Below are 13979 nucleotides of genomic sequence, written 5' to 3' on the forward strand. Positions count from 1 at the left end.
GATGAAAATAGTACAAACAAAAATGTTAGTGCATCAATTGTGACCCTTGTATACAGAGTTAATGCCATACAAATCTGATACAAATGGTAGACAATTGAATGACTGTTTGGACGTTACTAGGATTAGGAGCAGATATAGATATATCTCTCGCCCCCCCCCCCTCCTCATATGAAAATTATTCACTAGTTTGAAATCAAGATGAGAATATGCATTGTCCATCATCTGCATGATTTAATGAAAGTTGAAACATTGACAAAATGAAATAAATAAAAAAAATGAATACAAAAATACATGAGTTATTATCATTCTGTACGTTTTATGTAAACAAATTTGTAATCTGAAAGCTAATTGATGATTGAGTAGCTCAATAAAATGATTGTCTTTTTGATGGATTGGTTGCATGGTTGATGGATAGAATTAGATCCATCAATAAATGAATGGATTAATTGATTGATTAGTTGATTTATTTGTTGACTACTTGATTGCTTGATGGATAGAATTAGATCAAGTTCAAGTTTTATTTCCACATGTGTTTCATAAAAACAAGTAAACATACTTGTTCAGACATATAAAAAATGCAAAGTAATACAAAATTAACAAACAATAATATTATGAGAAACAAATAGCAAACAAAATCTAAAGTCCATAAACACAGAACAACTAAATATACATGAGATATAACAAAAAAAAACATGTGGGGGGGCGGGGGGACCAACAAAAGGCCAGGGGCCTGTCGAGGCTAATCCCCAGAACAATGATAACTATTTTTGATATTTTATATATAAAAACAAACCAAAACAAAAAACAAAAACAAAAACCACAAACAAAGGCGACGTACAGTACATGATAAAACAAAATTAATTTGGCAAATTAAACAGGCAAACAAAAAAATAATATTGTACCACTATAAATTTATGAATTGTTTTTCGATTGATTGATTAGTTGATTTATTTGTTGACTGCTTGATTGCTTGAAAGAGATATATTGGTTGTTGACTTACTTGTGTGTTGATTGCTTGCTTGATTGATTGATGGATTTGATCAAATTAGTTGATTTACATTGATTGGTTGAATGATTTTGTACTTAATTTAATATTACATGTATCATGAAGTAATCAATTAACAGCTGGCAGCTTTCTTTATAAAATGATCAGTTTATGGAATGATCAATATTATGTACTGTGAGATTCGAAAGCTTTATCAGTGAAAGTGTAAACTTTAACAGAGAGAATGTGGATCGAGGGAGGAGAGATAGCAGCTATATATATATATAGCTCTTACAAAAATTGAACGTTTACACTAGCTGCAAAAGAATATATATGAGGTAATTTTCATAGACATGAGTCAAATGATTGATGAATAAAAACAGCATTATTGAGTATTTAACACCTAAGGTATTCAAATTCATTCATAAATTCCAAATGACAGGTACCGTACCCCCCTCCCCCCCCCCCCCCCCCCTCCCCCACGTACCAATCTTTGATTTGACTAGACTGACTCACAGGCACGCACATGCGCATCGCGCGCGTAGAAATATACGACATACTATAATACAGCGCACGCGCAAGTACAGTACATCTAGCTGCATGTAGTGTGATTTGCCTCATTACACAAGTTGAATAGAACCCGTCTATCCTGCGAATCTTAAATTTTATCGTCTGCTAGGGTACATTTGACAGCTAAAAATGGCATCTCCAGATTTCGTTGGGACGTACTTACTCGCTAAAAGCGAAAAATTTGATGAATTCATGTGTGCATTAGGTAAGCTTGAATACGAATTGTGGAGTTTAATGACATCACATGGCCTTCCTCGGCCTCGGGGCCCCGCCCCGTTCGATCAGAGTGGACGTGGAGTAGCAGTCAGCTCTAGGAGTCTGAATTCTGAACTGAGAGCTGCGTTACTGTGAATGTGATGTCCGCCGAACTTCATTGTAATTGACTTTGCGTCAAGTGATTGTTGATGGTGCCTGGTGATGGCGATGGTGATGGTGGTGGTTATTGGTAGTAGAGTCTACATGATGATGACGATTGTATTGTGGTGACGATTGTGATGATGATCGTGTTGATGTAGATAGACCTAGATCTAGACCTAGATCTAGGTGATACTGATGATGATCATGAGTTTGTCTGTTGATGATAATGATAATGGTGATGAAGATGTCAATGATAATAATGGTGATTTGAGGATGATGTTAAATGAAGATGATGTTAAAGGTAAAGACCAGTATTGGAAACGCCCCAATTTCAAAAAATGAAATGGAAGCTCTTATTACCAATCATGTGAAAGAATATGTTTTGAATATTACATGATGATAAAAAAATTTGACGAGAAACCACCTAATAATTGATATATTTGGTAAATCAGTGTATCTCTCGCCTGTTGAGAGATATGAAATGCACGTGTTGCGCACGTGTGTGTAGTCCTATATACATCTTTCTGTGTACAGTGCTTCAAACTTTATGAAGACTTGGCCAAATTTCTTATCATTTTGATGATTCCAGAACCTTGCAGTACACCTATGCTAGATGATCAACCTTTTCTGATCGATTTCACAATGTTTCTTTCACAATGCAATAGCATGACCATAACTGGTCCTTAGCTTTAAATGAAGATGATATGATGACGAAGATGATGTCTATGATGATAAATTGGTAATGCATTAATGGTGATTTGATGATGATGAAGATGACGATGATGTCAATGATGATGAAGATGATTTCTACGTTGGTGATCGATTATGATGATGATGAAGTCTATGATGATGATGATATTTATATCGGAGATGGTGCTGATTGGATCAGACAAGATGAGCATGCATATATGATCACTCAGATTTGTTGCTTATCGTTTGCCAAAAAGAGTAATTTAATGTCATTTTTCCATCATACATTGACTTCATAAAAGATAAAATCATAGGCCAAATTAGCCTGGCCAGACGCCCAGCTTCAGTAGACGCACGAGCGATGTGTATATTTAAGGGTCTGTTCAAATGGCATTTAAGTCTGTTCAAATGGCATAAGTCTGTTCAAATGGCATAAGTCCGTTCAAATGGCATATTTTGATCAAGTTTCTAATAGTAATACGTCTTTACATGTATAGAGTGCCCTTCTTTTTAAAGAAAGCAGCTTATTTGTCATTCAATTCCTATTTTTAAATAAAGCAGTCTTATCATTTTCATCTACCCCAGCCTGAGATATTCCATCTACACACTATGTTTTCAAATACTAAATTTACTGAATCCAAGTTGACATTATACATGGTAACAAAAGTCTATGGGAGCCAGAAACAAAGTTCATGTAGCTCAGAAAAGTCTCTTTAAAAAGACTTGAAAGAGAGCTCTGGGGAAATTTGGTCTTTGAAAATGCAAGGAAAAAAAAAGAAATCTTGCTTGTGTGAGATAAAAATCTTATTAGATTTATCATGTGATTCAGTCTGGTTAATCAAACCTATTGGGGAAAAGATGATTTTACTATGTGTATTGCGGAATTGATAAACCAAGTCGATGTTAATGACATTGACATTTTGCTGTTGATGAGTCAGGAAGTCCTTCAATTGATTTGTTGGGTTAACTTTGAGAGATTTCCTGTACGTCATGCGAGGTGTACTGACTGCTCATACAAGTAACAAGGTCACTTACAGGTTGACCCTCTGCCCCCTATTCCTGTTAAAACATCACTCCTTCCCTCCTTCCTTCCTTCCCCTCTCCCTTATTTCCTCTCTCTCTCTTCTCTCTCTCTCTCTCTCTCTCTCTCTCTTTTCTTTCTCTCTCTCTCTCTCTCTCTCTCTTTTTTTCTCTTCTTCTCTCTCTCTCTCTCTCTCTCTCTCTTCTATCTGTACTCTTATCGCTCTCACCATTTCCCAAGCCATGTGTCAAGTTTGAAACACCGCTATTACACAGCTTATGAACGCAGAGTGTACTATTACCTATATATTTTCAAATATTACTAATCTCCCTTATTTTCAATTCTAAGTCAAAATGTTTATATTTTAAAATTGTTGTTGTAAATCTAAACATACATGTACATGTACTGGTAGATATCAGGTCTGTATTAAAAGAAGAAGTGTATGAATCTGATACCGGTACTCAAATGCATGAGTTGGCATTTGAAACCTTTATCATGCAATATGGGGTATTAAGCTTAGATGGATATAGTCTTAAATTGTGTTATCTGCTAGTAGGATCACTATCAGAGTTGCATTGCTGAGATTTATTTTAGTGCTCTAATGTATAATACATATAATAGGATTTTGTTTCTGATTACTGTGCTGTTTGAATACAAGAGGAATGTACCTTTATTATTATTTGGCACATTACTAAGTTTGCGTTATCATTGTTCATTTATTTTAACGCCGTATTATTTTATATGTCCAATGTAGACTGGTTAGATTAGTATCAGGTATTTACATGTAGGGCACTTCTTTGAGAGATACTTCATAAGAAAAAAGATATTTCCCCCCTTTTTATTCCATCTAAAGATTTAAAGGTAAAGACCAGTATTGGAAACGCCCCAATCTCAAAAAATGAAATGGAAGCTCCTATTACCAATCATGTGAAAGAATATGTTTTGAATATTACATGATGGTAAAAATGTTGACGGGAAACCGCCCTACTAATTGATATATTTGGTAAATTAGTGTATCTCTTGCCTGTTGAGAGATATGAAATGCACGTGTCGCACACCTGTGTGTAGTCCCATATACATCTTTCTGTGTACAGTGCTTCTAACTTTATGAAGACTTGGCCAAATTTCTTATCATTTTGATGATTCCAGAACCTTGCAGTACATCTATAGTAGATGATCAACCTTTTCTGATCGATTTCACAACGTTTCTTTCACAATGCAATTGCATGACCATAACTGGTCTTTAGCTTTAAAATCTCTTATTGAAGATTTAAAATCTTTAATTATTAAATCTTTCTTTCTTTCTGATGGCACTATAATTATTTATTTTTCATATCAAAATATTTGTTTTAAAGGTACTACATGTATGTCCCATTTGCAGGCCAAAAAAACGAAAAAGTTAAATTCCACTGCATTTGAAAATTGAAAGATAATACTAATTTAGAACTTCCCTTAAAAAAGGTGGGGCTTGAAAATGTCTTCAAGTGGGAAAATAACGACTATTAGTTGTCAAATCGACTTTAGGGCTATAGAGCCCAAAAGTAATAGTCTTGATTTTCAGACAATTGTACCGAATGGTCATACGTTTTATGCTGCGCAAAGATTCAATCAGTTTAATATTGGCCATCACAAGAAGTGGGTTATTGATGTAGACAAATGCTCATGTACCCTTTAAAACTCTTTTCATGTATGTTATTACCAAAGAAGAAAAAAAAGCCAGTCAGTCACTCAATAGTGTCTGACAGTTAAGTCTAGCAAGTAAACGGGTTTCCTTGCATAATTTGAATATGAGGACACTGCTAACGTTTAAATTTCACAGATAGGACATACATGACATATTCATAATTCCTGCAAAGTTCTACAGCATTTGAGGTTGGCTGCAAAAGGGACATAGTACATTTAATACTATATATTTTTGATGTTTTGTACCAGAAGAACACTAACTCATATCACTTGACACAGAGTTAATGCCCTTCTAGCTCCAAACAGACAAACTGAGTCATACAGGACATCTTGCGCAGAATCGCCTTATTTCCCTCATACTATTTTTTTTCCTCCACTTGCAGGAGTGAATTTTTTCCTCAGAAAGATGGGTAACCAAGTGACCCCTGAACTGACCATCGCGAATAAAGGTGACCATTACACCTTCACCTCTGTCTCAACATTCAAGACCACCACGCTGGAGTTCGACGTCGGCAAGGAGTTCGAGACCACCACTCCAGATGGCAGGAAGGTCAAGGTATGTTCTAATGCGACCCCTATATTTACATATCTTTGCTGTGAAATTTTGTGAAAAGGATGAAGGGGCTGCCTGTTGGGGGAAGGGGGGGGGGGGCTCTGTGTGAAACATAATTTGTTACTATGCGTATGCATCTCATCCATACTTTGTTTTAGAATTACAGTCAGTCAAAACTCTAAAATTTCATGTAGATCCTACAGTTGTGCACAAGTAAAAAAAAAAAAAAAAAATTGGGGGGGGGGGGGGGTTTCTAAGTATTAATTGGAAAAAAAACAGCAGTCAGATTAGTTGGATTTGTCTCTTCTGTCTTGCTAAATGAACACTTCTCCAACATTTTAAATATCATATATTGCTTGCCCAAGCCCCAAGCCGGGCAAACAACAATTTTTCACTTTTGACCTACTTTAATAGTTGCCTGAATATACATTCCATTGCCTTGGAACATCAGGAAACAATCATATTTCTGTTTTCTTTTCGCCGACAGTCGACAGTGTGTGTGGAGGATGGCAAGCTAGTACAGAAAGAATCCACCATCGGAAGTGCAGGAGATGGTAAGGACTGTACCTACATCAGGGAGCTGGAAGGATCGAACAAGGATCTCAAAGTGGTAAGTACATGAGCTAGGGCTAGCCAGAACACCAGGGACCCGTTTCACAAAGCCTTTTTTCCATGACAAATGACAAAAATCAGTGACAAATCTGCTGACAACCAATCAGAAGCAAGGATTTCAGTAGCTTATAACAAAAACTGTCATTTGTCACTGATGACAAGTTTTATGAAACGGGACCAAGAACAATGAAAGGGCAATTAATTGCCCCTCAAGGCATTCATGAGGCAACCACATTGTTTACAACACAATCCCAATGGCATGATGATCATCTTTTTCCATTATTCATACATGCATAATTGCATACATATGTATCCTGTTTTCATTCTTCTTTTGTCCTTACTTGTATATTTGTGGATTTTCTTTCAATAAACTGATTTGATTTGATTTGATTTTACTTGATTAAATGGACAAGACAGGATCTGAACTGTGTTAGATTGGATTGCACCCCATATTCCCTTTAATGTACAGTCTATCTGCTCAATATTTGTGACACATCCATCTATCAGGAAGCTTGCCTATATAGGAGCCTACTCGAAACATTATATTTGTTAAAATGTTACATTGCATGTAGAGTCTCAGCTTGCAAAGCAGGCAACTGCATTGCCTGTTGTAACCCAAAGGGAAGTTCAAAAGTTAAATTGATTTTGAGGTTTAATAATGAGAACATCTTTTGGATCTTGTCACAAACAGGTAGGCTGCAAAGAGGATTTTGTATAACAAAAAAATTATTCTGTGATTCACATTTCCTCGTTCCGTATTGTCATATTGATATATCGTCTCCGGCTTTAGAGTCGGAGGGGATTATTTCATACTTTTAACCCAGAAGTCACTCCCTCTGGCTCTTGAATTATAATTAACATTTTTTCATTTCCCTCTGTTGTTATATGAATGTGCTATATTCATTTGATGTTCACTGTCTGGAGGTGTGAGATAACATTTGATTGACTGCCAAGGGAGTTTTATTTCCCCTGGAGAAACTTACCGGTATATATTTGTAGGAAGTGCCTAGTAGAAGGCAAGGACTTACAACAGGAAAATCATGCTGAGATGAGAAATATAACTCCTTTATAAAATGTTATTTTTCATCTCAAGCCAGTGAAGATATCTGGTTTAATACGTAGGAAGTACAGAAGTGTGGATTTCAAATATCAACCAGTAATATGAGGAAATATAGTATTGAAAATGAATCTTTAATTCCTCTTTTAAGTTTCAAGGACTTTCCTTCTCAGTTCCCATTTGTAATGTGGCAAAATTGAACCCCAAATAAATATATTACCACTACATTGACCGATCTTCAACATGATGCTTACAATGATTCATGGGAGTTTCACCTTCACCCTGAAGTATATATGAATAATTAATTAATGCTGTGAGCACCAAAATTAATATCCTAGCAGAGCCAGGGTAACATTGGAGCGCTTTGAGCACCCTGCAGGGTGGATATGTGCACTATATAAATATCCAACATTATTATTTATTATTATTATTATTAATAATAAAATGATCATTTTTCTGTCTTTAATCCACATACAGACATGCTTATTGAAGGATATTGAATGCATTCGTCTCTACAAGAGAACGAGCCCACTTTCATAAAGAACCAGAATTATTCCATGATTTACATTCCGTTACACCATGTTTGTATCTCCTGTGGATCATGTCTCCCCAAGCTTGGACAATGGCTGCCTTATGGTCTTGAGCAGCCTCTGATAACACAATCTACTGCCTCTTAAAGTGCAACGAGGAACAAAATCTATTGCAATCAGGAAAACACCATCATCATTCAATTGCCATCATTGCCAATTCTATTGTTTTTATCTTTTTAATCCTGCCAGATTGAATGCTTCTATATGTACATTTGTGAAGTTGTGTTCACATGCTGTTTTATAATATTAGAAACTGTTGAAATTCTTTTTCCCTGATGGAATGACATAAATATATTGTCATCTTTGCCATATATATTGATTCTTATGATATATGCTGCTAAGCCTAAAATGGCAGATTATTAATGATTGTTTCTTTAACTAAAAGAACCCGGATAGTTCAAGTAGAAAACCTGTTGGTGCTTAAGTTTAAAGCTTCCTCACTTTTATGAAATAATCTTGTTCTGGAATGGTGCATCTGCAAGGACTATTTTGGAAGGTAGGTTTGGGTTTAAATTGATATTTAATGATTTTAACTAGATCAAGGTACTATTTTAAATTGGTGTATCTGGACGTTTGTCGTGAGCAGAGAGAGAGGCTTGCTATACGGGGGATAATTTGTTCAAATCATATATTTTGTTCAGGAGCTTGAAGTCAATATCACTGCCTTGTAAGCCTGTTATAGAAATCTGTTTGTAATTTATTTGAAGGGTTCTGTACACTGTGCACTTGAGTTATCTATTTGTGTTTGCTGAAAGCATTCTAAATTTAGAGGACCTTTCCTAATCAATCTGACCTATCTCAAGCTGACAATGCCACCCTTCCTTCTAATTGATATGTGTATTAAAGGTAATCCTGAAATCTGATTTGATGAAAAGTAAGAATCTTACAGAATTCAACAAAAATTGAATTGACTATCTAGAAATAAAATGATACATGATATCCGTCACATGAAATCAATGGAAAATATATGATAGTTGAACAAGGGGAAAAGGAAGACTAGCTAGGGCCCTTTTTCATAAAACATGTTATCAATAACAAGTTACATTAACTGTTATAAGCTACTGAAATCATTGCATTGAGAGAGAGAAAATTTGTCATATAGTATTAGCAGTTGTTATTCATAAGAAGTTTTATGAAAGAGGGCATAGGAAAAAGTGCTGATCGTGATGTTCAATAGACACCTATCCCGTTTGTGCATATATATGCATGTTGGTGCTTTAATTGTAGATGATTTTTCATCAAGTCTGATGACCCATGCATGATATCATGATAAGCAGTCAGGTAAAATAGTGTACTTTGACACAATGATTATCAATTGATTATCACTATTCAAATAGGAAGAAGACTCTACATACAGGTTACAAATCTGTATGGATTTAATAAGACTGCTATGAGATCATGGACTTTTGATTAAGTTACTAATTAACAGTCTGTGGTTTTTTTTATTGGCAAAAATCATTTTACATTCAGATTTGTATCTCAGTTTAAATACTGCCATACATTTTTTAACAAAATCAATTCAGCATGTACAATATTCAAAAGGTTTAAGTGATCATTGGCGCTAGTGGTGCTGAAGTAGTGACGACAGTTTGAAGTAACTGATCATGAACACATGAAAGAAAATAGGAGTACACTCTTCTATGTATATGACAATAAATAATGTTTTTTCCTTTTTAGAATACTGATGGTAACAATAGTTACCATTAATGTAGCAATGGTACCAAATCTAAATGTAGAAAAGGAAGTTTTTTTTGTTTTAAAGTCGCTCCGACTCATTTCCTCTTTTTACCTCTCTGTGTTGTCCCATTGTATCTTGTCTATTAAAAAAAATTAAAATCCCTTAACCCCCCCCCCTCTTTTTCACTCTCTCCCTTTCCTACTCCCCTCTCTTTCCTACTCCCCTCCATTTCCTCTTCCTCTCCCTCTCTCTCTCTTTCTTTTACTTTCCCCTCCCTCATTTTGACATCGAGGAGTGGTAATGGCTTATGAAGTATACATTGTATTTTCATTTATCACCAGTATTACATGCACTTGTACAGAAGAAGACAAAAATAACAAATATCAAAAAATGTTACTACTTATTGCAGTGTGAAAGGTGGAAGTTGTGCAGGGTTTGGTTTCTTCAATTTGTTTGATATTTACACCAATGATTCTGTGAAATGCAAAAAAAAAATCTGTCTTTTTCTCAGGGAGAAAAAACTATGCCACATTTCCACTGTCTCAAATAGAAATGGGTAACCTTATGACTCAATGCCATTAGTAGATGTTTATGCTGCCAAATACTAGCCAAAATCGCTGCCATAGACAGTACATTATGATCGTAAGAAGGATAATTAGAAATTGTGTAGAAAATGTGGTGTCAATTATTAGCCAATATAGTTGCAATATTTAGTATGATATGATTGTAAGTTGTTATACATCTGAAATCATTTAGAAAATGTGCATGCATTGTGTTTTTGATCTACATGTAGTTTTAATGTGCATTGCGATGTAGTGATTATAGTAAAGTAAAATCGCATAGCAAGTTTATTATGTTAGATCAAATATATGATTGCCAGTACAATATGCTTTAGGTATGCAAAAGTAACGTAACAATGTAAAGTGATTGTAAAATATATTTCCATTTTTTGGACGTGCGTTGAAATATACTTAATGTATGAAAAGAAACAAAACAAAGTAAAATGAATGCAAGTGCATTTATATATTTTTCGCCGTCTACTTAAAATATTCTTTGTGTATGGGAAAGAAACATTGAGCAAAGTGAGATTTGAGATGTATACATTCTTGGTCATGTGGTTAAGGAAACTTGCAGAATGAAGTCTTTGCTGCCCATAAAGTGGAAGATATCTCATATTACTTTTCTAGGCTTCACGATATCTCACGTAATTGAGAAAAAAATGGATTCAAAATCAAATTTAATCCAATAATAACATTAGAGTTTTGACACTTGTGTTTGTTTTAGAAGTTTTAGCTTTTAGCTCGACTGTAAAACTTTAGAGGCAGGTACATGTTTGAAATATATCAAGCTCATTTTGATTATTGTATGCATTCCATCCGTTTTCCCAATTGTGCTTCCAGCTTTAGTCTTGTGAAAATCGTAAATTGTGACCATAAATGAAAAGGCTTTAATTTTCTTTAAATTTTGTGCTATCTTGGAATTTTTGTTGTTATTGAAAATAGATCAGATATTATCTTGCCAATGAATAAATAAACCAAATCTTGTCAATCTTAGTATATTACTGTGATGTTATTATATCTCAGTATACCTGTTGGTCCAGTATTTGCAATAATTAAATGATCCACTGTTCTTTTGTTGCAGTTAGTGTTGTTGCTATGCAGAAAATTGTCCATGTACTGGTATCTGGTCTTTTCAAACATATGCAGTCAAATTGGCATATACTGTACCTGTGTATCGATTTGTCAAACAGACTCGAGCAGATCATTTTAAAGTGTTACATCTGGATTTGGACAATGTCAGAATAAAAGCAATGGAAGTTTTAAGACAATTTTGTTCATTCTGTTTATATGTTAGAGTCTTGTGTGTTGATTCATTTTATATATTCAGTGATATTCTTTCGCCGAAATTTCCTGATACACAATTATAACAAGGTAAAATGGTCAATCATCTATTACAATTTCCCTCTTATATTTTCGTGCCTTTAATATACTGTACAGGTTTTACTGTACCGTAAATCTCCGTGTATAAGACACACCTGTGTATAAGGCGCATATATTTTTTATGCCTCCGCCACCGAAGGTGGTGCCGGAGGCATCATGTTTTCGGGTTGTCCGTCCGTACGTCCGTACGTCCGTACGTCCGTCCGTACGTCCGTCCGTCCGTACGTCCGTCCGTCCGTCCCGTTTGACCGTTATCACAATATCTCAAGAACCATTTAAGATTTAAACTTAAGACTCGGGAATAGTATTTATCACCATAGGAAGACGATCTGATTAGATTTTGGAGTACGTAGGTCAAAGGTCACAGGTCACAGAGGTCAACTTATGAAATTCCTTGTATTGAGTTTGTTAGCGCGATATCTCAAGAACCATTTGAGATTTAAACTTCAAACTTAAGGATAGTATGTATCACCATAGGAAGACGATCTGATTAGATTTTGGAGCACGTATGTCAAAGGTCAAGGGTCACAGAGGTCAACTTATGAAATTCCATACATTGAGATTGTTATCATGATATCTCAAGAACCACTGGAGATTTAAACTTCAAACTTAGTGATAGTGTGTATCACTATAGGAAAACAATCTGATTACATTTTGGGTCACGAGGTCAAAGGTCAAAGGTAACAGGGCTCATTATGTATGCAAAAACAGCTTGTGATCGCGTTATCTGAACAACCGATTGATGGATTCCTGCCAAACTTTGGTCATGTAAGTATCTTGCAGAGCTGATGAACTGATTAGATTTTAGGGTCACGAGGTCAAAGGTCAAAGGTCACAGGGCTCATTATGTATGCAAAAACAGCTTGTGATCGCGTTATCTGAAGAACCGATTGATGGATTCCTGCCAAACTTTGGTCATGTATGTATCTTGCAAAGCCAATGAACTGATTAGATTTTGGGGTCACGAGGTCAAAGGTCACAGCGCACATTGTGTATGCAAAAACAGCTCGTGATCGCCTTATCTCAAGAACCGATTGATGGATTCCTGCCAAACTTAGGTCATGTATGTTACTTGCAGAGCTGATGAACTGATTAGATTTTGGGGTCATGAGGTAAAGGTCAAGGTCATGCGGCTCATTATGTATGCAAAAATAGCTTGTGATCGTATTATCATTAGAACAGATTGATGGATTCCTGCCAAACTTAGATCATTTATGTATCTTGCAGAGCCAATGAATGGTTCATAAGATCAAAGGTCATGGGCTCATTATGTATGCAAAAATAGCTTGTGGATGCATTCTCATTAGAACTGACAGATGGATTACTATTTAACTCAGGAAATCTTGCAGAGCCAATGAACTGAGTAGATTTTAGGGTCATGAGGTCAAAGATCAAAGGGTCATATATGTATATGAGAAATTGCTTGTAATCACGATATTCTGAGAACATGTTAATGGATTACAATTGAACTTGAATTTGAAAAATTTCTTCCGTTTCGGTTTGTAAAATTGCTCTATGACGGAGGCATCATTTTCGACTGCGCGCAGTCGAATTCCATCTAGTTTTGTTTTGTTGTTGTTTTGTTGCCGAAAACCCACGCGGGGAAGAACCTTCATTTAACATCGAGGTGCAGTGGTGCCGATTTGTGCTGTGAACTTGTCACAAATAATAGTACAATGTCATTTTAAGAAGAATGTGTAAGATCATTAATGTAAATGAAAAACAATAGAGTACCTGGGATAGAACCTTGTGGTACACCATGTGTAATAGAAATAAAATTTGAGGAATTATTATTATAAACTACATATTGAGATCTATTAGAAAGATTACTTTCAAACCAAGATGACAGACAAATTTGAGTGTTGTTGTAGTTTCCGAGTGGTGAGTCAACACAACGAATACTGGGCTGGGAGACATTGCCAGGCATAGCGCCATAAATCAAAACTTTAAAAAAAAATAAAAAAAATAAAAAAAATGTTCCTGTACCTGTGTATAAGACGCACCCCAGTATGTTGCAGCCTATGGGAATGTGATTTTCAATATTCTGTTGCAACAGCCTGTGAAATACCAGGTACTTGTATTACTTAAATCAATAATTAATCATAATTAAGAATAGTAAAATGTAATTAATTATAATTAAAGCTTGTTCTTATCATAAGGACTTGTTTACATATGCCACTGTTAAATGACAGCTACTTCTTTCATCCCCGCTTGCCATTCATAAAAAGGTCACAAATACACAG

General features: G+C 35.3%; 1 protein-coding gene across 1 annotated transcript; it reads left to right on the forward strand.

Moving 5' to 3' along the window:
• Positions 1–1581: 1581 nt before the first annotated feature.
• Positions 1582–11621, forward strand: LOC100893418 (myelin P2 protein). Its single transcript, XM_003725819.3, has 4 exons — positions 1582–1760; positions 5690–5862; positions 6347–6469; positions 8006–11621. Exons 1-4 carry the CDS (start codon positions 1685–1687, stop codon positions 8066–8068), a joined length of 435 nt encoding a protein of 144 aa, XP_003725867.1. The 5' UTR covers positions 1582–1684; the 3' UTR covers positions 8069–11621.
• The last annotated feature ends 2358 nt before the right edge of the window (positions 11622–13979 follow it).

Source organism: Strongylocentrotus purpuratus, unplaced genomic scaffold (assembly GCF_000002235.5).
Source record: "Strongylocentrotus purpuratus isolate Spur 01 unplaced genomic scaffold, Spur_5.0 spur5_scaffold_2, whole genome shotgun sequence".
NCBI classification, from domain to species: Eukaryota; Metazoa; Echinodermata; class Echinoidea; order Camarodonta; family Strongylocentrotidae; genus Strongylocentrotus; species Strongylocentrotus purpuratus.